At 43.4% G+C, this 27887-nt stretch overlaps 1 protein-coding gene across 1 annotated transcript in view; it reads left to right on the top strand.

Annotated features, from left to right (window-relative positions):
* Window positions 1-1334: 1334 nt before the first annotated feature.
* The window catches only part of GLIS3 (GLIS family zinc finger 3), a 267600-nt gene continuing 241047 nt past the window's right edge, over window positions 1335-27887 (top strand). Inside the window, exons 1-2 of the mRNA XM_073345244.1 lie at window positions 1335-1861; window positions 13017-13496. Of these exons, the coding sequence (XP_073201345.1) occupies window positions 13112-13496 (385 nt within the window). The 5' untranslated portion in view covers window positions 1335-1861; window positions 13017-13111. The remainder of the gene's footprint in view (window positions 1862-13016; window positions 13497-27887) is intronic.

The raw sequence follows: 27887 nt of genomic DNA, 5'->3' as shown, positions 1-27887 counted from the left end.
ATTGTACATTGCTTGTCTGGGGCCTCAAGCCAGTGTAATTCTGGAGGAAAACTCCAAATTTGGCGGGGGGGAGAAACATTTCTCCATGATTTTTTTTTTTTTTTGAAGGTAGGTGTTGGCAGCTGCTCAGCAGTTTGGAATGTTAGAAGTAGCCCTGGTGAAGATGGAGTAGGGGGCAGTGTGCTGGTGGTGATATATTTAGTGGGCATCGTACATAGGAGGAGACCATAAATTGCACAAATGCAATTTATCACATGGCTCTGTAGTTCTTTGCACATTAGTGGGCTTGATTCACCCTTGTAGGTACAGAATTTAAAACCTCCATTGTCTGTGGCGGCAGCTGCATCCACAGTACCACAGCTACCCTTTCTTGGGGATTATATTTAGAGCAGATCCCATCACTAAGAATGCATGATGGTTATCCCTGGGCTTCTGCTCTGATGTACTGCCCCCAGGATCCACAGAAGCTGATTTCATGCTTCTCTAAGGGGCTACCCATACAGGATAAAACGTGTGTTTTTAAAAAAAACACATTAGCTAACAGGTTCTAAAAGCCTAGTGAAGACAAGGCAACTTGCATTTTAACAGGTGTTAGCAGCATATGTTCATGCTGATGTGTTAGTATGCCTTTTATCCTTGTGTAGGCAGGCCCTAGTATAGACTGACACTACACACACACGCACGCAGCTGGCTTTGTCCATGTCCTAAGATGCGCTTGCCTGCTCTGCCTTCCACAGTACCCAGCTGCCTGGTTCCACTGGCGAATCCTAGAAGAGAATCAAGCACAGTGTGTGGCTGTGGGTATGCAGTATAAGATGAAGAGGATTTGCTCCAATACCCTGGCTACACTGAGAATCTGAACCAGAATCAAATTTTACAGCTGGATCTAGTTCTTTAATGGGCTGAACCATAACCCTGAGCAAATACCCCTGAACTCTTTTGGGAGGGGTGGTCAGAAACCAGCCTAAGTATTTTTCTGGTCCTTTCTGTGGGATTACTGGGCTTTCCATGTTCTCTGTCAATGTTTCCAGAACCAGGAAGCAGTGCAGGGGGATTACATGGAAACAGATCTACCCTTATTCACACCAAATCAAGTACAACCATAAAGAATGCCCAGGGAGGCAGGGAAGTGTCACCAGCCTGTCAGTCGCCTAGTTTCTCTTTCCCAGTCTCCCCGTGTGTGTGAGTCAGAGTGAGTGCCGAGGGGGAGAGACACACTCTGCCTTTGAATTAGCCAACCGGCTGACCAGGAGTTACCCGCCCCCTTGCCCCCTCCCTCCCCTCCTAGGCTCTGGCACTCGGGAGGCTGCTGGCTGGCGGCCCTTAAGCATTCACCCTCCTTCCCTGTACTGCAATCCCCCTGTCCACACAGCATTGATACAACCAGCGGAGAGCACGGGCAGCCCAATTCCTGGCGCTTGCACCCCGGACCCCCTTCTTCCCCAGACAAGCCTGGACAGACAGCACCTCTCCTATCACAGGAACAAAATTACAGCAGTGAGCTAGCAAGGTCACCAAACAAGTCAACTTCATCTTCCTCCCCTACGGACACTGATTGCGGGACACGGCAGTGAGAGGCGAGCCCCTCAAGTTTTGTAAAACCAGATTTCCCCACAAGAAAAGAAAAAGCAACTTTCCCCACTCCTCTCTTTGTATGTCTCTTCCCGAGCCCTGATGGAAACTGTTCATGCTCAAGTGGATAGCCTCTCTCAAGTGTGTTTGAAGGGAACCAAAGTTGCATTTCTTTATTCAGCTCTCTGCTTGCAAGTAGTTGCTGTCATTCTTGTTTAGAGGAGAGAGAGGCTCTGCCTGGAGAAGGAATATGCACCTTGGGCTTTGTTGTGGAAAACCTGGTTACCTGGTAAGTGGATGCTGCCATAGGAACTTTGCTTGCAGGCGCAAGCACACAAAAGTAAAAGCTGACCTATCCTCAAACCAAGCTAAGAGACGCACATTAGCAAAAACACCACGGCAGCAGCCGCAATCCTGTGGAGTCTAAACTGTTTTGTATACACACTTTCCCCCTCTCCTTCTTCAGGGGGAAGTGTGTGTGAGAGGGAAAGGTAGAGTGTGCTTTACTGATCAGCTGGGAGGTGGACAGAGTACAGCTTCCCACAAGGAATCTGAAATGTAGCCCATGGCTGTATGTATCGTAGAACGACAATGTGTAAAAATGAAAGGGGCGGTGGCTGTTTTAATCTGACCATAGGTGGGTGTGAGATTTATTTGCAGGAGGAGGCGAAGGGTTAATTGACAAGAGATGAGGCTCATGAATCTTACAGGCAAAGCAAAGGCTTGGTAGTTTGTCAACTAGTAACTAGTGTAAACTTTAGACCGAAAGAGATTTTTTAGAGAAGAGTAAGAACCGGGTGAATGAATGACGTGAGGAATGCTGTATATGTATATGCAGACAGTTAAGTCTTCAGTAGTTATAGTTTATTTTAAAGTGTAGTTGTAATATAGATTCATTGTTTTACAGAGTGTGTGTGTAAATATAAATGCTGGAGTTGGGGTATGTATACACATCCAACAATTACATGTAAGACCCTTCACCGCTCCGTTTTTGTCAGCTCTCCAGCAAACATATGCTTTTACATTTTATTCATGCCTAGTGTCAAATATTATTCCCATGTCTCATTCCCACTGTAAGGGACTATATCCTGCTTCTCAGCTCCAGTCCTATAAATTATCTGGTGTTTTTCTGCAAACTGCCGAGACTGCTTTGGAAAGCATGAGTCTGCAGCAATCTTCTCGCAGGCTTCAATGTTTGTTTGTTTGCTTAAATCTTGTGGTGAAGTTACTTCGAAGTTACTCACTTTAATGAAAAGTCTGCTGTAGCGATAGAGAAATAGCAATGTCTGGAACGTCGGGACAAGCATTCTCTGACTCCGCGGGATTTGTCATCGGGTCGATGATTAAGCCAAGATTTCATAATTTCCTCCTCAAGGTATTAACTCTGGAAAGAACATGACTGTTTGATGCTCTCCCCTGCGTTTCTTTTGTGGGCAGAGAATAGAGTAAAGCACTTGGTTGATAGTCGCGAAAAGAAAAGGAGTACTTGTGGCACCTTGACACTGGAAGTGTCCCTCATTTCCCCTTTGGCAGCTGGCCGGTACCTGTCTGATTTCGATATAGATGGTGCATTTAATAGATTAGTACACACGTTGGCAGGGATCGGCTAATTTGCTCTAAGCACGTCAGCGTGTGCTGTACTGAAGTGCCGTATTCAGAGCCCCGCAGAGAGGACAGGAGACCTGGACGCTCGCAGCCTGGTTGAGAAGCCCCGTGGTGCCCCCAGCGGTGTGCAATCCACCTGAGAGGTCATGTCAGTTTACCAGGGCGCCCTCCCTCCTCTAAGCCAGCCTCAGAAGCGAGTTCAAGGCTGAGCCCAGGTAGCTGGTGCGCTCGCTCGGTAGCCAGCGCTGCTGCTAGGGGGCCGCGGGTGGGGGGCTGACCAGAGGCAGCGTGGCTGCCGCTCTGCTTGTACCCTCCCTGCTGCAGTCTTGGGAGCTGGGGATAGTCCCCGCACCCAGCCATTAGCCGGGGGCACTGCCCTTCCCCTCCAGCAGGGGACAGTGGAATGGGCGAAGCAGGAGGCAGGGGGAGCCAGGGCGTTCCTGTCCCCCTCCGGCAGGGAGGAGTGGGAGCTGGGGAAGGGTCTCACTCACTGCAGCCAGGGTTGGTGCTGGTATTTCAGCTGCAAACCAGAGCCAAAGGGTGAACAGGCACACCATTGCACCAATGATTTTAGGAAAGGAAGGGGGCTGCAGCTGGTCAAAATAGACGGACAGGTTTCTTTGGGAGCTTTTGTGAATGCTCTCCTGAAAAAATGTTGTCAAAATCTTGAAAAGCTTCTCCCATCTCTCCTTAGAGCCAAATTCTGTCCCTTCCAGATGATAGAAATCTTCCCCTTTAAAAACAAAATAAAACAACAGCCCTGCACTTTCTGTAGTCCAGATGCAACCACAAGTGTCACTCACGTCAAAGAAATGCCAGAGAGCCGTTTAATGCTCCCCAAAGTGACAGCTTAATCTTCAGGCCTTTTTGTGTCACTGGTAATTTCTCTTTGTTAAACTTCGCTAAGTTGTCATTTCTGTTCCAGGCTTCAAATGGATATTTTTTTTCTTCTCCCCTGAGACACTAAGATAGTTTCTGACCTTGTTGGAAACTGTTAACTCTTTAATGAAAAGCTTTGGAAAGTGAAAGTGAGAGCAGCTGTCTTAGAGTTCCCTCCCCACTCTGAACTCTAGGGTACAGATGTGGGGACCTGCATGAAAGACCCCCTAAGCTTATTTTTACCAGCTTAGGTTAAAAACTTCCCCAAGGTGCACATTCTTCCTTGTCCTTGGAACTATATCGCTGCCACCACCAAGTGAGTTAGCCAAACATTCAAGAAAAGGATCACTTGAAGTTCCTGTTCCCCAAAATATCCCCCCACCCAACCCCTTCACCCCCTTTCCTGGGGAGGCTTGAGAGCAAACAAGGTGAGCACAGACCAATATCCCCACTGCTGCTTTTCTTAATATTTCTCACCATTGCATTAGCCGCAGTGGGAGATCCAGTGTAGAGGAGTTGCCAGTGGTGCCTGTGATTCTATCACCTTGTCATCTAAGCCTGTTCTGAGTTGGGTAGATAACCTGGGTGGCAAAACCATACACAGCTGCTGTTGTCCTTTCTGCACTGGAGCTCACCATAGCTAGCTCTGATGGTTGGCAATGGAAGACTGGGGTGGGAGGCACTAGTGTAGACAAGCTAATGGGACTGTGAATGGGGAGTATAGACTTTTCACATGAGCATGGATTTGCAAGACTGGGTCTGTGGCTGTTGACCTCTCCACATCAGAGATCCACAGTCTGCTCACTACAAGTGTGTTTGGAATTAGGTATCAGACATAGTTCTGCTTAAAACTGACTTGATGAGTTTTCAGACAAGTGGCTATAATTAGCACAATGTGTGCTCTAATGTGAAAAGGGCTTTAGAGAATAATACACTCTGTGGGTTCCTGTACTCTCTTCAGTACTTTGTTTTCTTTTCTTGTAATGATTATATCCATTTAGATGGAGTCTGAAAGTTAAGAGAACAGATTTTATTCTTAGGTACATCAGTGTAAATTTACTCCAGGGACAGACTCTTGAGTTATTTCAGATTCATACTAGTGTGAATGAGAGAATTCTGTTCTGGGTGATTTAAAATAATTTTTATTCAAATTAATACTTCAGTGAATTAACATGGTTTAAAAGTCACTTGTAATGGGTACGTTCCAGCCATTTAAGGAGGAAAAATGTGGATTTCAGCCTTTAATAGTGACCTAATAGCAATACTATTGTGTGATCCTTGAACTAGAGCCAGATAACCCTAGAAAGGGCTTTATCCTGACCTCCAATTCACAACACACATCCTCATATATTAAGGAAAATCAGCTTCTAAGTTTGGGCCTACTCTCAGCTAAATCTTGTCCCCAGCAGCACCTGTGACACAGAAACTGCAGGAGCCCGCAAGGACCTCTTGGACTCTGAAGCTTCTGCTGCTTCAGAGGAAGAAACCAAAAATTGGAGGCAGACATGTAGCACTTACTGGCATCCAATCTCTCTCCTGTTCAGGGTGAGTTCAGGATTCTAACCAAGTGACTTATCAGGCCTTGGAGATGATGTGAAGGAGGGTAATGACTTTTCACCATTTCAATGGGGGTAATATGTATGGGTTTCTGACTGACTGACTGTGAAAGACTGAGGCCATATTACCTGAAGATCTCTTATGGCTGACAACTTCAAGCTAAAACGGATAGTCAAGAAGCAAATAGGGAAGCCTGCAGGGTGAAGAACAGTGTTCTTGTCAGAGGGGGAGCTTTGCTAACCAATTTGAGTGGCTATCATGACAGCTCTGTCCCCTTCCAACACCCCCTTACCCGAACGTAAGTGAGTGGTGTTGGGTTTTTTTAAAGACCTGTGCAAAAAAGATAGCAAGGAGAGAGTCTGGAGGAAGTCTGGTTTGTGAGTGTTGATGAGGAGCTCAGGGAAGGGGTGCTGGAAGGCTGCATTCCTACAAGGGCAGAATTTTATGGTTGTGGGTGTTATCTGAGGTATATGTTGGTTGTGCCAGTGGTGAGATGTGTGTCTCTGGGTGGAGGAGTAGAGAATAGGGACTGTTAGATGCCTTCACTTCCAGTCTTCTTGCTTTCGTGGCTTTGTGTTAGGTAATGTTATGTGCAGAGCAATATAAACTCACACATTATGTAGTGGTTTTGTATATTAATACTTTTGTCAGAAAATCTTTGGTTCATAATACTTCTTATCCTGGTTTGTTGAGATGCACTGCAAAAAATGCATAACATAAGATTAAAAGTCTGAATATCTCTAGAGAGAAGAAAGGATCAGTCTTTTTTCTGAGTATCTTCCAAACAATGAATGGGGTACCATAAGAGCTGCAACAGAATGAGTCAAATAGCATAAGAATATGAACCCTGAATGTTCAATATTTCTGATAATTTAAGTTAGACCCATCAAATATTATTGACCTATTCTCTTATAGGGACCCAGTCTTGCACTTCTCACTCAAGCAAAACTACTATTGACTTTGTTGGGAATTTTTTTCTAAATAGGAATTATAGGATCAAATTGTACAGGTGAGATTTTCAGACACTCAGCAAGGGTCTAACTCTACTTCTGTTGAAGTCAATGAGTTTTATCTTCCGATAGGACTACCCTCAATGTATTTATATTGCGTATGCATACTGTAGTAGAGGCACAGATATTTGTGAATTCATCTTTTGTTTCTCTTTATGAAGGAATTGATTCAGTTTTTCCAGTCCTGCAGCTTGAATTAAACTCCTACTATGTGGTTTACTGAGAGTAGACTCATGAGTCAGACATGTGGATTTTGAGTAACTGTTGTCATGTTGTTAGTAACAATGATGTCAGCTAAATAAAATACAGTTTTAAAAATAGTGGGCCTAATCATGTTTCTGCAGACATCAGTGGGAGGAAGGATAGACCCGAGAATGGACTTTACCCATTTTTAAATGTTATTTTCAAACTATAAACAAAATAAAATGCTCATGTTTATATCACATATCTGATGTTACAGTAAAGTAAAATCTGTCCAATAAATTAATACAATCTCAGGACAGTTTTAATTTTATTAGTAATATTTTTGTGTTTCTAAATTCTGAACTGGTAAGTCTAGTTGATTGAAGATATTACATTTAATACATTTGTATTTACATGTTTCAGTTATAATTTTGTATTCCATGATTTCTTTGATGCGATGTACTTACATTTTTCATGATTAGTATGGTCAGAAGGATTTTTTTTTTTAAACCATGTTGCGGGTGGTTATGGATCTGATTCAACGGTCAGTTACTATTCAGCAAAACATTTAAGCATGCACTTAACTTTCAGCATGTGCTTAAGTCCCATTGACTTGTAGTTAAGCACATGTTTTAGTGCTTTGCTGAGTAGGGACGGTCTTAAGCATACACTTAAATGCTCTTCTGAACTGGTCCCTGTGTGAATAATAGATATGACTGAAACATCATGAAATGATAAAAATCAGTGACATATTATAATACTTGGCTATAATCTATCTGGATGAACAGACTAAACTGTATATAAAAGATTCCATAGCATCTAGTCAGATAATATTTCTACGTGGTAAAGACCATACAGTAGAATGCATATGGATATAAATCTGAAGCCACACACAAATAATAGCAGGGTTATGCAATCATAGAAATGTAGGCCTAAAAGGGACCTTGAAAAGTCATCAAGTCCAACCTCCTGTACTGAGTCAGGACCAAGTAAATCTAGATCATCCCTGACAGGTGTTTGCCCAACCTGTTCTTAAAAACCTCCAGTGACAGGGATACCACACCTTTGCTTGGAAGCCTATTCCAGAGCTTGACAACATTTATAGTTAGAAAGTTTTTCCTAATATCTAAGCTAATTCTCCCTTGCTGCAGATTAAACCCATTCCTTCTTGTCCTACCTTCACTGGATGTGGAGAACAATGGATCACTCTCCTCTTTTCAATATTTGAAGACAGTTATGAGGTCCCACCCTCAGTCGTCTTTTTTCAAGACTAAACCCGCCCAGTTTTTTTTATCTTTTCCTCAGAGGCTTCCTGATCAGAAGAGGGATACTGTACACACAATGTTGAGGGAGATCAAAGAGCAATTAAGGTATTATCTATATGGTTAATGGAACCAAAATAGCAATATCTGTTGTACTTTACATCCTTAGTTATTTCGGTTTAAGTCTCTGTGTGGACATTCTCTCTTATTTTTGTATAACAGTGCTTTTATAGCAATATAACTTAAGTTGTTTCCTTATCAGTTTAACAAAATCAATGTAAAGACACTGAAATAAGAGAGTGTGCACACAAAGACTTATGACTGATATAGCTTCATTGATTTAATTTGCCATGTACACAAGCACTAAATGTAATAGAACTAGCAAAGGGTGACTTCAACTACTACAGATATAAATTGGTCAAATGTCACAATGGGGCAAGGTTTAGAGAAGCAATTTCTCAGCTGCATAAATGGTGGCTTCCTGGAACACTGATTTGAGTGCACACAAGTGTCCTTCTCCAAATTAGCCTGAAGTGACACACAAGAGTTGGTCTAAGATGTAACACTTGTTGACTGATTATGTGATAATGACCCCAATAAAATTAATTTCACCATCGCTCAGAGAGAAGTCATAACAAAATCTAGACCAGTGGATTTACCAATGAGGAAGGGAATTTAAAAATACCCTACAGTAAAAAGTACAGAAATTAAAATCCTTATGTTTGGCATGTAGGCTACAAAATTGTATGTAAACAGTCACAGAAGTCATGTACACCATTAACCAAAAAAGGAAATAGGATGGGCTGGAGGAAAAAACAAACAACAACAACAAAACCCCCACCAGGGTTAAATGGCATAGTTCAGGAGATTATTTAAACCAAACAGGTATTCTGCAGAAAACAGAAATCCAGCCCCAGGGGAAGCCAATAGAATGCAGCATAAACTATGCCAGGTAAAGTGTAAGATGGAAATGAGGGTGAAGAGGGAATTTAAATAGCAAATAGCCAAAGACATTAAAACATTCTCAAAGTATATCAAAATCAGGAAACCTATGAGAGAATCAGTGGGTCTGCTAGGCTAGCTGGGAGTAAAGGGGAGAAAGGGTACTAGCCTGGGACTCAGGAGACCCATCTTCAGTTTCCTGCTCTGCCAAATATTTTCTTTGTAACCTTGGGCAAATCAGTTAGTCTTTCTGTGCGTCAATTCCCCATGTGTCAAATGTGAATAATAGCACTTTCCTATCTCACAGGGATGTTGTGAGGACAAATACATTAAAGATTGTGAGGCAGTCAGATACTATGGTTGTGGGGGGCAGGTAAGTACCTGTAACAGAAATATGGGGAAACTAAGGAAGAAATTGCAGAGAAGCGAAATGACTTATCTGCAATTGCCTTCTCCACAGAGGATATTGGGGACCTCTGCAGGTGCTGTAAATTTGCTGCAGTTCAAAATATAACTTATGTATATGTATGAAAAAGGAAACAGAGGCAGAGATGGTGAAAATTAAATTAGATTTTTTTAAATTGGCTTATTTTTGAAAATTTAAGGTGTTTTTAGGAGCACACATAATTATATTTTAAAATATATACTTATTTTGACAGTGTCCCTTTAATATTGTTGACTAATGGGTGTGTTTTCTTCCATGCACATAAATCTCAATCAGTACTAAAAGAAGTTACACATGACTATCAAAAGAAGAACATCAACTTAAGTATAATTGAAATTAATGAATTATATTGGTACAATGGTTAGCTTGAAATCCAATGATGTATAGTAAATTTTTTCTGTAAGTGTGAAAAACAGTAACAGATGATAAAAGTACAACAAAAACAAACCCGAGTATTGCGGTTTATTGTAGCATACAGTATTACATAAAAAATAACAAGGAAATCAGAGTATTAAAAACACATGGAATATATTGCCCTGGATTTGATAGGGCCCTTTAGGTGTGTGTATATATATTGTGTAGAAATATTCTTCCGTCAATTAATCTAAATACACTGTTGCTGAACAAAACTAATAAACCTGTCATGTATAATCTCTTCTTTATTATGTTTGTACTTTTCTAATGTAGTTAAAAATTATAGACAAGAATGATTTTGACTTGCTGCCGATTTATACTGCTGTAGTGTATAGCCTTGCCAACAGCATGACAGCTTTTTGTTTATAAGTTCTTTTCTAAAGAGCCAGTCACCTGTGTTAGGGCAAAGTACATTCTGCTTACTAAAATGAACCTTGGGAATCTAAGAACATTCAGCTCTGTCTGTCCTTGGTTGAGTTGGAAAATGTGATTTATGCTGCAGCCATGCATGAAAATAAATGATATTGCTTTTTAACCAATATGTTTTCTAATTTATATTCTTGTAATATAAAAAATAACAATGAAAAATAAGGGAATAGGATTAGATTAGACCCTTTGTTATCGAATAACAAACTGAAATATGTGTGTGCATGTGTGTATATGTGTGTGTCTAATTGATATATATTAAACGGTATATATATAAAATACACATGCGCACGCACACACGCTTGATCTTCATGGAACTGAGACCTAGGATCCCAATTCACCAAAGAAGTTAAGTGTATGCTTTTCTTGGGTAGATCAGGGCCATAGTGCTTAGACCTTGTAGGACTGAAGTTCTTAACTCTAAGCATGTGAGTAGAGTAGTCAGCGATGGCTCTCTGGGTACCTGGCACTGAGAGTCACCTTGTTACCCCTGCCTCCAGCATGAGGGAGTCTTGATAGTAGTAACTGGGTGTTAGCTCCCTGACATCACCAGCCTTTCAGCTACTCAAACACTCTTCTGTGGCCTATGCCACCCCGTCTCTGTCTCACAGGTTAACAAGAGATGCACCCGAGTCCCCTTGAAGTGTTCCCCTGTGATATCTAGCTCCTGACGCTGGCTACTCACAGAAACCCCAGAGCCTCTGCCCCTAAGGAGCAATATGCCCCAGTTTACTAGTCAGACTTTAAATCACCACTCCTGTATAACACACCTCACATATGAGCACTTATACTAAAACAAAAATAGCTTTATTTTAGAAAGAGTAGAGATTCAACTAGAAACAATACAGAGTGGTAGAAACAAATGGTTACAATACAAAACAAAATCCTAAAACACGAACCTGGGTCTACCCTTACTAACAGTTACGTTTCCTACCTAATAAAGTAGTTTTCTCTTGAAAGTTCAGTCTGCTGCAGAGATGGTTGACTTTACAGAAACAGGATCCAAACATTCATGAAAACACCCTTTCTTCACAAGATATTTCCTCAGTGAATGAATTCAGAGTGTCTCTCCCCACTCTCTGATATACTGAAACAGTCTTTTGTCTCTGGCAGATTCCCTATCTATCGAAACATTCCTTTTTGTTTTGTTTTTTTAACACTTCTAGCTGGTTTTGATTGTTTCCGGTTGTCTCTGATGCCTTTCCATTGGTAGTCTTGGGATGGAGTAAGGCTAGACAATTAGTCTTGCATTACAGCACCAGCTAACCAAAGAGTGGTGAGGACTCCAATGGGTCATCACCAAAAAAATATTATTCCATGGCGACTAATTTTTTCTGCAAGACCATAAAGCATATTTTCAATATAGTTACATTATTCCTTAAATATTACCTGTACATACATCTTGCAATGATAATGAGTCTTCACAAGTTATGAGTTTTCTCTAGATACTTCACTTTATGGATAAATACCCTGAAAGACATGTGTTTGGTGTAGTGAGTTTGTCAGGTATGAGATGAGAGTTGTTTGCAAAGAAAAGGGGGCCCTTTGCAAAGTGTCCTCTGTGTCACATAGTCCTATGGACTTCAATCATGAACCATCTAGCCCAGTGTCCTTTGATTTCAGTGGGGCTACTCATGTGTTTAAGTGTTTTGCTGGATCAAGGCCAGGGTTCTTAGTCATTTGCAAGATAGAATCCTGTGTGTCTGAATATAAACGTGTGTAATTTGAGCCTCAGTTTTGTGTGTGAAAACTGCAATTGTGCAAAACAGTTAGCTAGGTATCTAAGTCCTTAATCAGTAGAACACTTAAGCATATTCTTAAATTTAAACACCTGAATCTGGTTGTTAAAATTAAGCATGTGCTTAAGTGTTTTGCTGAACTGGGACCCAAATTATCCCATTTGTGTGATATCTTTAACCACCTGATTTACATCCACAAATGCTGCTTCTGTTCACAGATCTGTTTGCGTGTGTGTATATGTGAACATTCATAAAAATGTAAGTGGAAAAATACTCTGGAAAAACTTGGACTTGTACAATTAAAAGGCTGCCTTTGAAAATTTTGGCCCTATGCTTTATTAGGACATTAAAAACAATCCGAATCTATAAGATTTACATCTTGATCCACCTTTGCAATGATTGCAATTATTTTTTATGAAATTAGCACAGTAGAGCACTCTTACAGGATTTTTTTCTAGTGAGTCCCATGCTGTGTAGTAAAGAAAAAACCCTCTGCAATCTGTTCTGCTGTATTTCTGACCTTTAGAATGTCAACTGGCATCTCTTTAATGTCTTGTATGTGTCTGAATATTGCTTGGCTGCTGTGTTTTTGGTTTTCAGCACCTTTTTAATCAACAGACTGAAGAGCTGGCAGAATGGGATAGTGGTGCTCATCCTGGTGTTGATTTCCACTCAGCCCCTGCTTTTCACTCCAGGCTGACTTCCTTGACTTGCTCAGTATTCACTCCCTTTCATGGCTAGTTTATCTAGTATGAAGACAGCTGACCCTATTGTAAACTTCTGCTTTTGAAGGGGCAGGCTTTCTTATTACAATTCTGAGTCATCATTTAGCTTTGTCCTCTCTCTTTGATTGCCTGTATATTGCTCACACTTTGCTGATCATAATCAATATTTTTTCATATAGTTAAATATTGTGAACAGCCCTGTCATCATATATTATTTACTACAATGTAAAATATTTTTATTTATGTATTTTTAACAGGCTTAATCACTATGGATAACATACTGACCTTAGCCTGATGTCATTGATACCTGTGGATTTGTATAACACATTTTGATCATTGCAACTACTTGACAATGAATGGGAGGTCATGCAGTATGAACCACCGGACCTCAGGTACTCCCCATGGTCCCGGGATGATCAACGGACAGCAAATTCCGCCTATAAGAGTTCATGCAGGAACACCCTGCCCATCTTCAAATAGCAGCACCCCAAGGCCAGCTATTGGAAACTTGTCTACCAGCCTCCATTTAAAGATGCCCCTTGGAGGAGGGGTAGCTCCTCAGAGCAACGTCACTGAAAGTACCATCCACCTCCCTGCTTTAAGTCCCAGGAGACAAGTGGTTACAAATGGGAAGCCTTTATTCCAAGTCCCACAGCCTCCAGGGCTGCCAGCACCACAGTCTTTAAAACCAAAGCAGCAGGAGTTTGGGAACATCTTCTGCCCAAGCACAATTAAAGGTAGGAGCAATTTTTCTAATTATGATCCTTCCTTTGCTGCTATCTCATGCTTAACAGTATTGGCTAAAAATGTAAATCGTTCATAGTTTGATTATTACCCCAGGATTTGCAACATCTAGTGATTGCCCAGAATTGTTGTATGGTGCAGTGGGGAATTTTATTTGCTTTTGTGGCAGAGCTGTGCAAGTGCTACAGGAAAAATTCTGTAGTGGATGCTCATTGATGGAAGCAGCAGTGTTGTCGATGTTTTTGAAGTGAGTGTACTGCACAGTATGTAAAACTCTTTAGATACTTTGAAGGGCTGCTGGCCACTGAGCACCCTTCAACCATGACTTACTGATTGGGAACCATTGTATGCGTCATCCTAACTAGTGACGCAAACCTCACAAGGTGTGGAGTTCAGTTCTATTTGGATAGGCATTTGCTACTTCAGAGGCTTATCTGAACTACATGAAGCTCTGGAGCCTGCAAAACAAGGCTTGAACTGGGGGGTTTGTTTCAGGTTGGAAATAGTGATCACCATTTTAGGTATTTTGGCACCTTCCCTTCCTGTCCTGGAAGTTGAGAGAATTCCAGATTGAATGAAATAAAAAAGTTACACTTTTCCAAACATCAGGAAAAGTTTTTGGGTTGAGAGGGGGTGGGGTGGGGTATCCTATTTATTCCAAGTGGGTTGCTTCAGCTGTCTCTTGCTTTTCACAACTTTACTCTAAGTATGTGGCTGCAGTATTTGAGGCTTTTCTTGACTATAATGAATATGCCATGTCTACATCTGCTCATAACAGGCATATTGGGCATACTGGATTTTTTGGAAAACTTTCCCTGTTCTTTTACAGTAAGGGATAAAGTGGGTTGAAAAGTCAGGATCTTTTCTTTGGCATGGAAGGAAAAGCAGAAAATTTTGGGCTACCCAGGAATCATAGAGAACTTAGAATCATAGAATCTCAGGGTTGGAAGGGACCTCAGGAGATCATCTAGTCCAACCCCCTGCTCAAAGCAGGACCAAGCCCCAATTTTTGGCCCAAATCCCTAAATGGCCCCCTTGAGGATTGAACTCACAACCCTGGGTTTAACAGGCCAATGCTCACACCACTGAGCTATCCCTGTCCCCTACCAATTTTTGCCCCAGATCCCTAAATGGCCCCCTCAAGGATTGAACTTACAACCCTGGGTTTGGCAGGCCAATGCTCAAACCACTGAGCTATGTGAATTGCTTTTAATAAAGTTATATAGGTATTGGTGCTGAAATCAAGAAAAGAAAATGGTAACAATCTACATTAAAAGATGCTTGCTCAAGATACTAGTAGTTCTATAAAGGATACATTTATATTCTGTAACTATGTTGAAAAAGTTCAAAAGGAAATGTTGTTCAAAATGGTACTCACCTTCTGTCCTATTAAGAGTAATGTTTTGTAATGCATTTGTGTATTGTAAGACTCCATAACATACAGTGGGTTTTTTTTTCTTATTCTCTGGATAAGAAAGGCAAGTCTGAACAGGCACTATTGTATGTCTCTTACTTTAGTTAAGTATTACCTTACTTCATTTGTGGCACTGATTGCATAACATGGCTACAAGTACAGTGTTAAAGCATCTAATAAAGAAAATATTGGACATCATGGGATTTTTCAGTACATAAAATATTACAAAATAGACAGAATTTATTGTTAGATATGTGTGTATTTAACAGCACTTTGTGAACAATCAGTTTCACTGTTTTTTTTTTTTTTTTAATCTACCCAGGCTCTGCAAAAGGATATTCACTAGAAACAGCATCAGCAAAGCTGAAAGTGACACTTAAGAGGCAGCAGGCAGGAGTGGGCTGAGAGAAAAGGGATTAGGGCAGAAGGGAAGAGAAGTGGGTCTGGGCCTGTTTGGTATTGCTTTGAGGCCTGCCTAAAAGATCCTTTGAAATATCAACAGGGAGTAGAAAAGTCTTATTATTAAAATAAATAATAATTACCAAAACTCCAGGATATATTCTTTAAAGGGAGTTCTCTCGGGAAAGTAAATTTTAAAAATGTACCATTTTCACATAATCAAGTTGACCTCATCCCTTTAAAGTGTAGTTATGCTCAGAAAAATGACTCTGTATAAATGGGATGCCATTACGTAACATATCTGCTCCCTATGTCTCTTTCAGTTGATTGCTTTTTACTTTTCTGGCAAAAATAAATATTTTCTATATTTTTACTCCTCTTATCCCTACATTTACATAGTCAACAGTTATGTGAAAATAACCTGGATGATGTTCTGGCCTGTACATCAGCTGCAGAACTGTTAACTAAGTTGCAGACTCTCTGTGAATGGTAACAATGCAAGAACCAAAAATAAACAAGCGTGACTTTTATATCCCATGGTGAGATTCTAACACTGGAACTTAGAAAAAAACCTTTCAATTTGGAAATGTCATAAAGTTGATCTTGAAATCATTGTGTGACCATAATCCTGAAACCCACAATGCTGTTTTTAGAGTTACTTCTCAGCATATAACCATACTGCAAGATTAGCCAATAATTGGCGACAGAATGCTGTGCCCTCTATTTGAGGAGGAATTACCTCAACAGCTAACTGTAACATAGTAGGATTTTCAGGGTAAAATCTTAGTAGAAAACTTCTATTTGGGAATAGGGAGACTATTTTTATGCTTCAGTTCTGCCCCTTATGTTGTGTGTTAATTTCACATTCTGCATGTAAACTCCTGTCTAGAAACCTCTGTATCAGAAATGTAATTAATGCCCTTACATCTACTCTGTAACCTTCTTGGAGAAGGAGCTATCTTTATTCTATTGGTAAAGCATCATATATGCCTATGGCACTGTTTGTGGATGTTCAAAATGCTGCTGCAAAGATCATTCTCCTGGAACATCTCTATGTCCATCTCACCCCCTTCCTTGCAGCCCTCCATGGGCTGCCTCTTCTCCATTGCAACAAGCACAAACTACTTGTCTGCACTTTTGAGGTCTATAGCCCCAACCCACCTATTGTCTCTTAGTATTGAGATATTAACTGTCATTCCACTAATGATGCCAGTCTTGACTGCCTGTTTTTATAATATTCGTACAAGCACCTCCATGCTTTCACCCATACTTCCCCTAATGCATGGGGGGAGCTCATTGTAAATACTGAAAAAGACACTTCATTATCCTCCTTCAAATCCCTCCTTAAAACTATGCTTTTCAGTGATGCCTCCAAAAATCTTGATAATGGTTAGGCAGCTGATTTGCTGTGACCACTGTTGTCATGCTGGACAGTGTCAACTCGTTGGGCATGGCTAAACTTGCAGATGTAGAGTGCTTTGAGTTAAACCTGGCTTCGGAGAGTGCAGCAGGGAAAGCGCTGCAGTCTGTCCACACTGACAGCTGCAAGCACAGTGGCGTGGCCACATTTGAGGCACTTGCAGAGGCATTGGGAGTGGTGCATTATGGGCAGCTATCCCACACTGCACCTCTACCCATCTTGGTGCTGTGGCTTGTGGGAAGGGGGCAGAGAGGGGCGGGGCATTTTGGGTCCTGTCCCAACACCCTGTGATGCATCGGTTCGCATCCCAGCAATCCTTGTGCTTCTGTCCAATTTGGTGCTATCTTTCAACGTTTCTTGTACTGCGCACTCTGTCTTCCCTTTCTGTCTGTGGGAATGGAGCCCGAACTGCTGAGGAGTATGCTGACGAGTCTCGCCAGCACGTCCCATTTGGCAGTCGAGTTATTCCTTATGATCCAAAGTAACAGTGAGGGCTCCGATGATGATATAGACTCGAGTAACGCATGACACAAGTTTGCTTGTGGCATTCACAGACATGCTCACCACCATGGAACGCCACTTTTGGGCTCAGGAAACAAGCACTGAGTGGCGGGTCACATCGTCATGCAAGTCTGGGATGACGAGCAGTGGCTGCAGAACTTTCGGATGAGAAAAGCCACTTTCAAGGGACTGTGTGAGGAGCTCACCCTCACCCTGCGGCACAAGGACACGAGATTGAGAGCTGCCCTGATGGTGGAGAAGCAGGTGGCTATTGCAATTTGGAAGCTGGCAACTTGAGACAGCTACCGATCGGTCGCTAACGAGTTTGGAGTAGGAAAGTCGACCATTGGAATCATGTTGATGCAAGTTTGCAGGGCCATTAATCGCATCCTGCTCAGAAGAACCGTGACTCTGGGTAAAGTGCATGACATTGTGGCTGGCTTTGCACAAATGGGTTTTCCTAACTGCAGAGGGGCGATAGATGGCACACATATTCCAATTCTGGCACCAGCCTACCTAGCCTCTGAGTACATTAATCGGAAGGGGTATTTTTCTATGGTTCTCCAGGTGCTTGTGGTTCACCATGGGTGTTTCATTGACATGAACGCAGGCTGGCCCAGAAAGGTGCATGACGCACACATCTTTCAGAACACTGGCCTGTTCAGGGAAGCTGCAAGCCAGGACTTTTTTTCCCAGACCAGAAGATCACCGTAGGGGAAATCAAAATGTCCATTGTGATCCTTCGAGACCCCATTTACCCTTTAATGCCGTGGCTCAGGAAACCCTACACAGGGAGCCTTGACAGCAGCAGGGAGCAGTTCAACAACAGGCTGAGCCAGTGCAGAATGACTATAGAGTGTGTTTTTGGCCGTTTAAAGGGCTGCTGGTGCTCTCTGTATGGGAACCTGGACCTGGCCGATGACAGCATCCCTGCGGTTATATGGGCATGCTGTACCCTCCATAACATTTGTGAAGGGAAGGGTGAACGATTCACTCAGGCATGGAACTTGGAGGCTCAACACCTGGAGGCTGAATTTGAACAGCCAGAGAGCAGGGCTATTAGAGGGGCCCAGTGCGGGGCTGCAAGGATTAGGAATGCCTTGAGGGAGCAATTCGAGGCTGAAAGCCACCAGTAATTTCTGGTGCCCTGCACGGGAGTGAAGTGCAGTGGTTCCAATGTTAGTAGGAATCTGCGCTGACTTGCAGTGCCTGTTGCTTTCCTGGGCTAAGGTATCTTTTACTTTATGCAATAATGTTTTCAAAGCCAAAAAATTCATTTATTGAAAAGAAACACAACTGCTTGGGAAACAGAAAGGGCAAGGAGGTGGGGTGGGGAATGGTACAATCACAGATTTGTGAACGGTCCTGTTATCATACTCAGCCTTCCTGTCTGGAGTGCTGTGCAATGAGTGCTGCACTTCAGGATGGCTACAGTGCATGGTGATGGGGGTTGAGTGCAGTGGGTAAGGGTCGTAGTTTTCAGGGCTGGGTGGAGAAGCTACAGGTGTTGGAGGCAGCGGGTGGCGATAAGAACCTGGATGTTGGGGAAAGCGGGTTGGAGGTGACATGGGGGCACAAGGGAAAGCGTTCTCGGACAAGGGCTGCCGGGGGGGGGGGGCGGGGGGCAGCTTGGTAGTGCTCCACCTGCATGGCTACGAGCACCTGGATCGAGTCCGCTTGGCGCTCCATTATGCTTATCAGCTGATCCGTGCTTCGCTGCCGGAGCACCGCGCTTTTGTGCCGCCGCTCCTCATTCTGCTGGCGGATCCTCCTGTCACTGTCCCGCCACTCCTGCACTTTTTGATTTTCATTACTTGAATGCTGCATTACTTCATGCAACATGTCTTCCTTGCTTCTACATGGCCTCTTTCTGATTCTTTGGAGTCTTTCGGCTGGTGATAACACAGACGGCTGAGATCTCAAGGCTGCATCTGTAAAGGCAAAATGGAACACTTAACAGAGGCAGCATTGCTCATACCAGACAGCGCAATGGTTCCCCCATACTTAAGAGCAAAAACAGTCTACACATAATTTGCCCATCCCAAAGCAAGAGCACATAACCCACGGAGCCCCAAAATGGTGAGTAAGCACAGGGTCAAGCGTGACTGACCATTTCACGGCTTTACTGTCCTCTGGGTTTCTGTGCCTTGGGGAGAGCCAACAGCAGCAGGGGGCCCCTCTACTGAACACTGTCCCCACATTTTCCACAGGAGTTCATCCTGGAAGATATCTCACTGCTGAGGGTGACCTGGGAAGCAAGGGAGGGTCTTCTAATACAATGTGGCTTCTGCCCTGGCCCATATGCAGCTTGCCTGTGTGCAGCAATGGTCCCCCCACCCCTCACGGCACAGTGGCACGGACAAGTTAGCCTTACTGGGACAAGGACCACAGTGGTTCTCTCAAGAAACCTGCCCAAGCGCATTGCCCAAGTTCTGGATGAGACCTTTGAAAAGATCACTGAGGCCAATTACCGCGATGTGAGAGAGCAATCAGTGCCCTATTCCGCATCTAGGTATGCATGCAGCCCTAACCCTCCTTGCCCCAAGAGCCCACACCGAATAACTTCCTTCCCAAAATAAGAGCTGCTTACTGGGAACCTTCTCTGGTGTTTGTCCTTCCCCAAGCACCAGCCGCCACAACTGGCTACCTACCTCCTGGCTTGAGAACAGCTCCTGGCTGCATGTATCTAGGGATACCAGGGTGTCTCCCTCCTCCTCAGCACCCTTGCTCCCATTTTCCTCCTGCTCCTGCCTTGTTGAACTGGGCTCTGAAGTGTCCATGGTTGTACTCGGAGTGGAGATGGGGTCACCCCCAAGTATCACGTCCAGCTCTTTGTAGAAACGGCAGGTTGCAGGGGCAGCACTGAAGCATCTGTTTGCCTCGCAGGCTTTGCAGTAGGCATTCCGCAGCTCCTTTACTTTAACCCTGCACTGCAGTGCGTCCCGGTTATGGCCCCTTTCCATCATGTTCCTTGATATCTGCCCGAAGGTACTGTAATTCCTGCAGCTGGAGCGCAGTTGGGACTGGACAGCTTCCTCCTCCCAAACACTGATGAGGTCCAGCACCTTCCCATTGCTGCATACTGGGGATCTCCTGGCGCATGGGGGCATGGTCACCTGGAAAGATTCGCTGAGAGCACTCCACGCCTGGCTGAGCAAACAGGAAGGGGATTTTCAAAATTCCCAGAGAATTTAAAGGGCGGGTCTGACGGTTGGTCACCAGAGGGCAGGGCAGTGGAGTTCAAAGTGATGACCAGAGTGGCTAGAACAGGCATTGTGGGAAACTTCTGGAGGCCGATCACAGTGCACTAACAGAGCTGGGGTCCACACTGGCGCCGTGGCGCTCCAGCTGGGGCGCACAAAATGTTATTCCCCCTCGTCGAGGTGGAGTACCAGGAGCACTGTAGCTGCGGAGTCAGAGCGCTCTACGTGCCTTGCCAGTGTGGATGGGTAGTGAGCTAGTGCACCTGGGGCTCCTTTTAATGTGCTCTAACTCTCAAGTGTAGCCAAGCCCATTGTTTCCTTGTGCTCCCCACTTCTGTTTTATTTATCCACCTTTTGTCTGTAGTCTTGCAAACTCTTCAGGGTAGGAACTGCCTCTTTGTTGCATGTTTGTATGATAGTAGCTCCTAAAGGTGCATGTTAGGGTCTGAACCAAAGCCCATTGACTTCAGTGGGCTTTGGATAAAGCCCGTAGTGTTTTTATTGTAGTGACAGTTTTTGAACTAGAAGGACATATACACATAGTTTATCACCAGCCCAATTCAAAGCACCATCAAGACACTAATAAAATAACTCAGAAGGGACACAAAGAATGTGGTCATACCACTACTGCTCTGAATAGCCTCACGGTTTTCTTTGGTCTGACAATTTTTATCATTTTTTGTCAGAGAATTTTATTAGAGTCGAATGAGTCTGAAGAATAAAGTGAAATAAAGGTCTATTCTGGGCAGGATTTTCAAAAGGGTTCAGCTTTCAGGGCTATCTCTAATGCCACTGAATGGTAAAACTCCCATTGACTAATAAAAACAGAGTTAGGCCAACACTGAGTGTTTTTGAAAATGCTCCCCAATGAACTTGGTTAGATGATGAGAAACAGGAGTCAAAATATTCAAAACAGTGAGGGGATTTAATTTATGCATCTTCTATTAGAATTAACTGCTGGCCAGCTTTGAAAATCTCAACTAGAAACTTAATTTTTGTTGTTAACTTGGGCAAACCCAGGGCCTGCCCCACTGAAGACAATGATGAAACTGCCCCTTATCTTAATGGAAGCACAGTACTGAGCCCTCTGTCTTTAAACTCCAACAGCATCTTACTTTTACTAATAAATGGATGATGTAGTCATGGCTAAGACTTTCAGCAGCTCTGAAAACCAAGAGTCACTCCCAGCTCACTGAAAGCAGCATTTAGGGCACAAAACAGTGCTTCATTGTGGGACAAACAAGTAAAAGAACTAGTTGTACACGGCTGCTAGAGGGAGTTCAATGTCCATAAGTTCCATGCATGGAACCTCCTGTTCTTGGAGTCTCACTGGGCTTACAGTCGTCAGAATGAGCCCTATTCTGGCCTGGTAAACGGACCTGTGTCTCTAAGGGGATAGTCTCATCGTTTCATGTTCCAAGCAACAATCCCACAAGTACTCAAACTCAACAATGCCTCAATAAAATTATTGAGAAGATGTGCAGGTGAGACAGAAATCTTCTTAATCATGAATTTGCGCATTGATGCACTCAGATAGCACATGGTACAAAAAATCGCTCTGAAAATGATGAGTATTTAAAGAAAGGGTCTATGACTTTGCAGTTTTTCCTGCAATGCTGGTGAAAACTTTGCCGATTACAAACTTAGGGCTGGATTTTCCAGTCCAGTCAGGCCAGCACAAAGTGGCCTTAAAGCAGCAAAAGATGGCTAATGGAGAATTCCCCCCAGCTAGGGAAGCTCTTTGCTGGCATACAGTTGATGTTCTGCTGCGACACCATCCTCCCCTCCTACGCCCAATTTCAGAGGAAAGGGGGGGTGCACAAGGGGCATGGCATGGGCAGGACCAGAAGGGGAGGGAGGGTATCAGAGTGGTGGTCTAATCTACTACATCCAATCCTCTAGGGATCTTAGGCCAGCGGTATAAGTTTGAGCTGCCCTGTGCAGCAATACCTTGCACAAGTGCGGAGAATGTCTGAATCAGGGAGTTGCAACCAGGTTCTTGTGGCCACCACATTGAATGTAGTGGAGAATCAGTGCTTTGGAATCAAATCTGGCCTTCAATCACACCAAAAAAACCTCTGTAGAAATCAATGTAGTTGAAGTACTGGGAGGTAATTGAAGCTTGAATCTGGCCTTTAGAGTGAGACTTTGGAAATATTTGACGTACGTTATAAAAAATCATCCAAGTACACTTGTTAGTAAAACTACCAAACGGGAGCCATTTAAAAACAAACAAACAAAAAAACCCTCCTTCTCCAGAGTACATAGAACAAGTTGTGCTTTAATTTACACAGCCACATAACCTCCAGCAAAGGTCTCTTCCATCTCTAATTCCTGTGATTCCAACAAGTTCTAAGCTTGACACATCTGACAGCTGTGGGTTTGATTTCTGTTGTAGTTTTGCTGAAAACAGTGTGCAATAAAGTGGGACGTGCTTGATATGAGATCATGAAGGGATTGTTTACATGAACGATTAGACCACGACAAGCTAGGATGCGAATCTGCCCCATACTAGCCTGCTGTGGTCTAACTGGCTCTGTTCTTTCTGCTGACGCATGGTAACAGTTCATGAGGGTACTTTGATCTAGTCTGTCACAATTCAGGGCAACTGCATCTATATTTCCCCTCAGTGGTTCAGCAAGGGCAGCCATTCTCAGGCTTTTGGCTCCCCGGCTGTTGCCTTTCTTGTGTGCAGACCTTCTCTCTCCTCAGATTGGATTATCTCCAGGTTGAACGGTTCCCTGCCTTTACTGTGTTATTCCCAACAAAAGACAGGCTTCCTAAACAGGCTTGCTTTTCAGAGACTAGTAAGAGAGATAACTAACAGTTATAAGTTATCACATGGCATTTCCTATACGAGCAGTACAGAGACAACATATTAAAAACAATGAAAGCATGTACGCACATACTAATAAGCTCACCAGAGATCACCCCAACTTCAACATGGGCTCTGGCAGGTGATTAGTCATTCAAACCCCACCAAAGGGGTCTCTTCTGAGGTCACAAGTTTACAGCTGATAGCCGAAGGAATTACATTAGCACCCAAAGTTACATACAATCTCAAAATACTACATAACCAATTGCATTTTTAATACAATGTTATTACATCTAATTATTACATCTAGTTATTACATCTAATTCAGTACGGTTTAACTTAATTCCATCAGGTTTATCCAGGATATTGTCATTCTGTGACCAGCTCATAACACTCGAACGAACTGTTAATATGTGTCAGCAAAGGGCACGTGAACCGTTAGACTGTGGCAGGCTGTTGTGGGATAGATTTACCCCCTAGTTTACTGCAGACTAATTGTTCATGCAGACAAGCCCTAAGACTCTTCCACACTGTAAAAAAAAAAAAAAAAAAAAAGAAAGAAAGAAAAAAAATTGTCAATCATGCCAAGGTTTTTGGACTAGCTGTGGAAAAAGGAGCAGCTCTCAAACTGTTAAGTTGTGTGAGAACTGTGAACTTGGTCAGCAAGGATCATTTGCCCCTAGCTGTCAACAAAGGCTTGTTTTACCAGGAACAATAACCGCACAGGTTTGAGAGGAGTGTTATGTGCAAAAGTATTAATCAGTAAGCAGCTTGAGCCACATTCAAAATCTTTTACAGAGTTATTTTGCTCTTTAGTACTGTTGTTTTTATGTGTGTGTTGGCACAATCTGAAAAAGAAGTTCATCAGTATGCTGTAGAGCTCCTTACACGGAAAGCTTAATGCTGTCTTACTTTTTTTCCAGTTATTCTCTTTAATCAGTTTTCAACAGTTTATAAGCCTGATTATTGACAATGTTTAAGCAGCAGTGAAGTGATTAAATGATACTGACCCTAGTTTGTATCCACATACTTCAGCAGACTTGACATGGTTAAAAAAACAAAACAAGACTTGATCACAAGGAGATCACAAATGGGGACTTCTGGCAATTGGCTGGGAGATGCATTTGAAGACAACAGAAAGAGGCCTGGGTGAATTCTTCAACCAGATTTGGTTTTTGCCAAAAGAACACAATTTAGTGCATGAAACTCCCAGAACTTAATTACAACAACCCATACAATAGTATTTGTATGGATTGGTAAAGATGCTGGAAAAAATATAAGGTGAGGGAAAAATTCACTCTGGGGCTTGGCATACTGCAGATAGAGTATATTTGAGGTATATTTTCCCTGATTTCCATTTAAGCTCTGGTAGGTACATTATTGTTGCAAGAGGTTCCTTTGGCAGAGGATGTTTCAGAATGCAATTTGTTTAGCATTTGTCATGCTTCAAATGTAATTCAACTATTAAGCCTCCTTAAGCATAAAATATGTATTTGATGTGCAGTTTTTCAAGTATACTGTCACACAATACCCATGTGAATCCCAGGAGTCATTTATGAGGAGTCTAAAAGAAATGATCTCAAGCATGAACTTCTGGTTCTTTTTGTTGTTGTTTGTTTTAAATTAAAGAAAATGTGAACAGACAAGGAAACTAGCAAACACACAGACACTCATCCAAAAGGCCCCAGGCAATTTACAGACGTCCCTCAAGAATATTAGGCCTTGTGCCCAAATGGATCTACTTTTATATTGGAACTCTAAAATCCCTCAAGAGTATTAGGCATAATTCCAGCACTTATCCATTCTATGTTAGAATTTAATTTAACTCCTGTTATATTCAATCCCTCACCTTTTTTTCCAGTGCTTTGTAGGTTATGGCAATTAGGGTTGGGTTTTTTTTAGATAAATCACATGTATCCCAAATAAAGCATAACAGAAAAGTCCAGTCAAACAAAACACATATCTGCAAACTTCTGAGGCCAAATTCTCCTCTGTTACAGTGGTGCAACCAACTGAAGGCAGAGGGTGTTGTTCAGCACTGTTCTATGCCACTTTGTGGTTCACCCTATGGGCAGGTTACAGCAGTGAAAAGTACCTGAGGACTCTGATCTGCAGGAGGCCTGCAGCTGGCTAATGAGGCCCCCAAAGTTGGCATTACTGGCTATGGCAGAGGCATGAGCAGGCTCCAAGGGGGAATGATATGCTGATTCAACAAATTCTGTAGGTAGCTCTCAGTGGTGGGGTTCTTAAAGAGCACTGGTTGTAAATTAGCAATGCCCTCCCCAGTATAATCTCTGGAGAATGATGACAATGCAGATGCCAGCTGCTCTCTCCTGGGGCAGCAGCTCTCACTGGTGCAGGGGTGTGGATGGGTGTGTGTGCATTTTACATCCCTCTACACTACAAAGGGTGACTCAAGCTCACTGGATTTACACTAGTGTGACAGAGAGGAAAAATTGGCTCCTTAACTTTAAACTTTTTTTTTAAAACCCAGATAAAAACGCACCAAACAACAACTAACAAACAAAACGCTCAGCCTACTATTTATGTTGTTTCATTAGCCTTATTTGAGAATCTGCACATTAGCAAGAGACCTTCAGTTCTGCTTTCTCTCCAATAGGTGCAACACCAATGTCTGTGTTCATACCGGAGGTACAAGGTACACATTTTAACTGCCCTTCCACTGGCTGAAATTTAGAACTGGTGTATCAGCAAATTCTTGAAATCACTATAATATCTACCTAGAAAGTAGCAAGGTCTAATGTAGAGGGCACCAGACAAGGACTCCAATGTGTGTCCTATTCCCTGCTCTGCTAGAGGCTTGCTGTGTAATCTGGGTAAGTAACTTAACATCTCCGTGCCTCAGTTTCCTCATTTATCAATTGGGGATAATATGACTCCTACACATTTTAAAAGCACTTTGAGATCTTTGGATGAAAAACATTCTATTAACACACAGTATTAAGTACATTTCAGGGCTGCATTTTCACAGGAAAGGGAAATAGGTGTACATGCTACTGCTGAGGACATCCTCTGGCAAATAATTAAAAATTCTGTGCCAAAAAAATAAAAATTCTGCACACAATATTTTAAAATTCTGCAAATTTTATTTGTGAAATAAATGTGGAGGCTCCAGCATGGCATTGGGGAGCACAGGCCACTGGCTGCATAGAGATGGGAGATCACTGTGCAGCTCCCTCCGGGTCATGGACTCAGCGGTGAGGGTGCACCCAACCCTGACACAGCTCAAGGACCAGGCCTGCCCTAGAAACACCCCAGGGCCTTGCCCATCTGTGCCAGGTGCACCAGGTGTGGGCAGGCAGGCTCAGCAAGGCAGGATCCAAGTGTGGAGGGGCTTAGTATGGGGGGATCCAGGTGTGGGTTGAGTGTTTTTTGTGTGGGGCAATGTGGGTGCAGGCGGTTCAGTGGGGGATCTGGGTACGGGGAGATCTGGATGCACAGGATCTTGTTGGGGAGGTTCTGGGTGCAACAGTAATGGGACTCGGGGGGGGCAGGTGAAGATGGATGGGGCTCAGTGGGGGGGGGCTGGTTATGGGGGGGATAGAGCTCAGCAGGGGGGTCTGGGTGTGGGGGTCCAGATACTGGGGAAGTGGGGCTCAGTGGGGTGGGGATCCAGGTGCGGGTGGCTCATTGGGGTGGTCCAGGTGCAGAGGGAGTGGGGCTCAACAGGGAGGTTCTGAGCATGGGTGGTGAGGCTTGGTGGGAGGGTCTGGGTATGAGGGGATCTGGATGCATGGGGGTTGGGCGGATGGGGGAGCAGCTCCCCTGTACAGGGATCCCTCCCCCTGCAGCTGAGGAGCGATGGGTGCAGGAAGCAGGAGTGTGTGGGGTGGGGACGGGGGGGGGATACTTTGTAGGTCTTCCTGCAGCTGGGGAAAAATCTGGGGGTGGGTCTGACCCAGCCCTGGATGCTGTGCAGGGGAAGAGGAAGTCCTTTCCTCCCTAACCCAGTGAGGACTAGCAGCTGAGCCCAGCACAGGGTAGGAGTCACTCACCAGGTCTTCCCCAGTTCTGCCTCTTGTCCCACAGTGATTTACCTCTCTACAGGCTGCCCTAGGCCCCTGAAAAATACTGCTGGGAAGGGTCATGTAATCGCTCTTGTAGTTTCCCTTTGCTTCCCCGTCAGAAAGTCATTTTTCTGCGGGGAAGCAAAGAAATCTGCAGGAGACACAAATTCTGTGCATGTGCAGTGGCGCATAATTCCCCCAGGAGTAACATGCAAAAAATGCATAATTAGGCATGTGTGTATCCCAACTGAGTAACTGAGTGTCCACTAGGCAATTTTGTGCACAGTTACCCAGGCATGTGTGCAAATCCAGGTTTTTGGAAGCCACTTGTATTGTGCCTTCCTTGGACAATTTCAATTTATTTAGCTGTATTATACCATGTTCTTCACCATCGTATCTCAGTGCTTTATTTGGTCCTCATTGTCACTACCATGTTTGGAGAAGACAGAGGGAAGAAATCCCAGGTTTCCCAGCTATTGCCTTTGCTTCAGCTGCTCTTAATAGGAAGTAAAGAGGAGCCATTCCTGCTACAGCTGCTCTGTGCTTGGAGTGCAAATATGGCCTTCCAGAGCTCTCATGTATGTGAAATCATTCAGATTGTAGC

Source organism: Lepidochelys kempii, chromosome 5 (assembly GCF_965140265.1).
Source record: "Lepidochelys kempii isolate rLepKem1 chromosome 5, rLepKem1.hap2, whole genome shotgun sequence".
Taxonomy (NCBI): domain Eukaryota; kingdom Metazoa; phylum Chordata; order Testudines; family Cheloniidae; genus Lepidochelys; species Lepidochelys kempii.
The sequence above is the reverse complement of the archived record's forward strand: the minus strand, read 5'-3'. Positions and strand labels throughout refer to the sequence as shown.